The following is a 4,482-nucleotide window of genomic DNA, read 5'->3' as shown; positions in this document are numbered from 1 at the left end:
TCTGCTAAATAAAAATGTCTTTTTTGGTGGCCTGAATTAGAAACAATACCTTGTTAAAGTTCATTGTCATTCATAGTAAAGAAATATGTCCTGCCAGGGCTAGATCATCTGAACAGTTAGTGGGTTCTTTAACAAATACCTTATTTGAGGATTTCATGGGCCTCATCAGTCACTTTTGGAGTGTGAAAGAGGCAAATGTGAGCCTTTCTTGCTCAAAATAACTGCTTGGAGAAGCTTTTTTTTCTTGCAAAGAAATTATGAGCACTCTGGGTTTCCAAGGAAACTGATAGCACACAGTTTTTCTTTGGAAGAGATGCTGTTGGTCAGAAACTTCTTAGTGTTCCTTTATTGCTTTGCATTAACCCCTCAAATGACACAGAATAATCCCACTGTAATGAAGAAATCTTGAGAGCGTGCAGTTGGGTCCTTAAGAATTGGGAGAAAGAGAAGGACATAGGGCAGGGGCCAGTGGCTCCTGGCTTTCTTCCTTGGCCAATGCATAGCGCCTGGCTTTTCTGGGGTCGGGCTCTGGTGTCTCCTCTGCCCATCTTCCAACACGGCGCACACCCTTCCCTACCTTGGGCGCATTTCTGCAAGGATTATGGTCATAGATAACCAGCTTCAGACCTGACAAGTGGGCCAGACTGGGAAAGTAACGGATGCTGTTCCGGTCCACATCAATTATCTCCAGTAAAGGCATCTGAAGCAACACAGCGGGAAATTCAGTCAACAGGTTTCCTGAGAGCCAGATGGTCCTTAGCTCGCTGAGGCGCTGGAGCTGACCGGGTAGAAGACGCAGCGCATTGGAGCCTGCATGCAAAGTCTTAAGGAGACTCAGCTCACAGACCACGTCCGGCAGCTGGGTGAGGCAGTTAGCTTCGATCCAAAGGGTCCGGAGGTTCTGGAGCAGCCTCAGCTCATTAGGGAGGTTGCAGAGTTTGTTGTTGCCCAGGTAGAGGATGCAGAGCTGTTTTAAGGTACATACCACTTGAGGCAAAGCCTTGAAGTTGTTGAAATCCAAGGCTAAGATCTGCAGGTTCTGCAGCTGCTCCAGCTCTGGAGGCAGGCTATTGAGGTGGTTGTCACTGAGGTAGAGCTTGACCAGGTCTGTGAAGGAGCACACATGCACAGGGAAGCGGCGTAGCTGGCTCCCACTCAGATCCACCATTTTGTCCAGTGGCATCTCCTGGAGGTCTCCGACCACGTAGTTCTGGCAACGGTCACCAGGGATGAAGGCCACAAGGGCCTTGATGGTGTTCCCCATGTAGAGCCAGACGCATGGCAAACTTCTACACACAGACTCACCTGACAAGGCAGTTTGTTCTACTGACTGCTCTGGGGCTGTCCTGCCTTCCCTTTATTAGTGGGGATTGCATGACAAAAGCCAGTCACTTTGACAGAGAAAAGTGCTCCTGATAGCAACTTGAGTGTTGGGTGATAGACCTAACAGACTGGCAGAGTCTGGGAGGCCGTGTCTGACTCACATACTTGCCTTTAATCACTTAAACCTCAACCCATTTAAAGCTGAAAAGAACTGCTGTTTTTTTGTAATGCTAAAATACTGAGAGATTACATTAAGGGGCAAAAAAGGGGGGAGAGGGGGGGGAGACACCCACATTACTACTCTACAGGTATAAATATAAACATCTGGCTCAGCGATAGTGCTCACCTAGCATATGTGAGGAACCACATAAAAAAATAAAATAAAGGTATCCAACTCAACTAAAGAATCTTTAAAAAGATGATATTGGGTCAAAGGATGTATGCTTTTTTTTTTTTTTTAAGAAAGAGATACAGAGAGAATTTTTAAATTTTTTTTTAAGTTTTTCGGCAGACACAACACCCGTTTGTACATGGTGCTGAGGATCGAACCCGGGCCGCACGCATGCCAGGCGAGCGCGCCACCACTTGAGCCACATCCCCAGCCCCAGGATGTATGCTTTAAAGGTTTTTTTAATTGATATTCTTCTTATCCCCACCAAACCTGAATCAGGGTACATACCCAAGAAGCAGAGAGGGGCTGGAATTGTGGTAGAGGATTTGCATACCTAGCAAAAAAAAAAAAAGCAGTGGCTACAGGTGTTATTTTCTTATTTCTTTTCTCATTTTCTTATTTCTTCATTCACCAGGTAATCTCTTTACACACTTAAAACTTGCCTTTGGGCTGAGGATGTCGCTTTGTGGAGAGTGTTTCCCTAGTGTGAGCAAGTCCCTGGATTAAATCCCCAACACTGTAAAACAAAACAAAACCCAATTTTCTTTTGAGAAAAGACAAGTAGAAAAGCAGAAGGCAGGGGTTAGGGTGGAGAATGCTTGCTTTCTAGAGCTTAAATAAATTGAGGATTCATTCATATAGTGCAACTGTGTCACATATGTTTAAATTCCTAACTCATGTAGTGCCCTGTTGTAGGGAAGCAGTAATCAGTCAGAACATTTCTTTTTTTTTTTTAAAGAAAGAGAGAGAGAATTTTTAATATTTATTTTTTAGTTCTCGGCGGACATAACATCTTTGTTTGTATGTGGTGCCAGGCGAGCGCGCTACCGCTTGAGCCACATCCCCAGCCCCAGAACATTTCTTAGTACAGGTCTAGAATGGGATTTTCAAATTCTGACCAGTAGAAATGTGGGCAGAAATGTTTGATGTCACCTCTAGACACGGCTCATTGTGAAAAAAAGTCTTGTCCTCCTCCACACTCTTTCCCCACTTTTTGGCTGGATATTGCTACCTGGGATGACTTCAGAAGCCACCAAGCATGTGTTGAATTTGGCAGGACCTCAGGTCATCCTGGATTCCTGAATAAGAGCAAGGTGCTGAACACCTCCCTTCTCCTGCCCGCCTTCACTCAGTCACTAATTGGATTTAGGTAAATGAGAAGGAAACTTCTCATTGAGATCTGGGGGCTTGTTTGTTACTGTACCTTAAGAATATAGTAGTTAAAAATAAGGAGGTAAATCTACATATCCTGATTTGGAAAGCTATTTAGGATAAAGTGGGGAGAAAAGAAAAGCAATATTCAGAACAGTTTTTTATGATTGCCATCTGTGAAAAATATGCATAAGTTCTTGTGTGTGCATAAAAATATCTGCAAGAAATACAGTGATTATCATCTGTGGGAAATCTGCCTGGAGATTTGGTGGTGACAGGAATGCTGACTTTTCCACTTACACCCTTTGTGTGTGTATGTGTGTGTGTGTGTGTGTGTGTGTGTGTGTGTGTGTGTATTGAACTCGGGCACTCGACCACTGAGCCACATCCCCAGCCCTATTTTGTATTTTATTTAGAGACAGTTGCTTAGCATCTCACTTTCGCTGAGGCTGGCTTTGAACTCGAAATCTTCCTCCTCAGCCTCTCAAGCTGCTGGTTATATAGGTGTGCACCTGGCTCACTTGCACCCTTTTGTACTGTTTGATTTAAATATATATAATGGCACATATTATTTTAAATGTAGCTAGGTGCAGTGGCACTTGCCTGTAGTCCCAGTGACCCAGGAGACTGAGGTAGAAGGATCAAGGCCAGCCTTGGCAACTTAAATCATGTCTCAAAACAAAAAATATGAGGGCTGGGGGTGTAGCTCAGTGGTAGAGTGTGCCTGGTTCAATTCCCAGTACTGCTCATAAACAAGTAAATGTCCAGGAAACAACCCAGCAGCCTGCCTACTGTCTGGAAAGAATGTCTGGACCTTAAGGGAAGACGGACACACTGTTGAAGCTCTGCCAATGTCTTTACTATAACAAATTTAGCAGACATAGACAAGGAGCAGCCACATGAATGGTGTGGTTCTACAGAGCTACTTGGTGAAGCAGTGTCACTACCCACTTTGTGCTCACAAGACGAAGACCGAAACCCATGTTCTTGGGCTTTGTACAAGTTGAATGTCAAGGACTATTGAGCCCTCTCCTTGCTTTGCTAACTTGTATCATAATAACTAGCCTCTCAACAAGTACCATGCTTTGCCTCTATTTATAGCATGGTCCAGTGGCAACTACAAACAATCATGAAGCAGCTGCCCTATTTTCTCTAGAAATGATAATATTGCTAACAGCTGATTGAGCATCTGCTCAATGTTAAGCACTATGGCCATGTGCTGTAGGTATGTTATGTAAAATTAGGTATGTTATGTGAATTCTTATCACAGATAATGTTTTACCCAGTTTTTCAGATGAGAAAATAGTGGGTCAGAGAGGTTTAGTTTACATCAAATAACTAACAATAGAACCCTGCTTTCACAGAACATCCAATTCTACCAGGGTGAGGGAAGTGGAGCTCTTTCTTGTTAGGTCACACCAGTTGACAAACTTCACCTCCATACGTAGAACATTAATTCAGCACCTTAGTGCCAGTCCCTAGATAGTAGGTAGCTAGGGTTAAATGCTATGGTTTGGATGTGGTTTGTCCTCTCCAGGTTCATGTGCTGAAAATGGTCCCTAGTGTGGCAGTGTTGAGGTGGAGAATCTTTAAGTGGGACATAGGGATCACTGGGG

At 43.9% G+C, this 4,482-nt stretch overlaps 1 protein-coding gene across 1 annotated transcript; it reads right to left on the bottom strand.

Moving 5' to 3' along the window:
• Nucleotides 1-343: 343 nt before the first annotated feature.
• Lrrc10 (leucine rich repeat containing 10) lies at nucleotides 344-1,314 on the bottom strand. The gene has a single exon (XM_005328735.5). It carries the CDS (start codon nucleotides 1,262-1,264, stop codon nucleotides 428-430), a length of 837 nt encoding a protein of 278 aa, XP_005328792.1. The 5' UTR covers nucleotides 1,265-1,314; the 3' UTR covers nucleotides 344-427.
• Nucleotides 1,315-4,482: the final 3,168 nt, after the last annotated feature.

Source organism: Ictidomys tridecemlineatus, chromosome 6, assembly GCF_052094955.1.
Source record: "Ictidomys tridecemlineatus isolate mIctTri1 chromosome 6, mIctTri1.hap1, whole genome shotgun sequence".
Lineage (NCBI taxonomy): Eukaryota > Metazoa > Chordata > Mammalia > Rodentia > Sciuridae > Ictidomys > Ictidomys tridecemlineatus.
The sequence above is the reverse complement of the archived record's forward strand: the minus strand, read 5'-3'. Positions and strand labels throughout refer to the sequence as shown.

Bases quoted from the DNA above. Each gene is read 5' to 3' on its own strand.
- Lrrc10 (XM_005328735.5), bottom strand. From the start codon at position 1,264: ATGGGGAACACCATCAAGGCCCTTGTGGCCTTCATCCCTGGTGACCGT.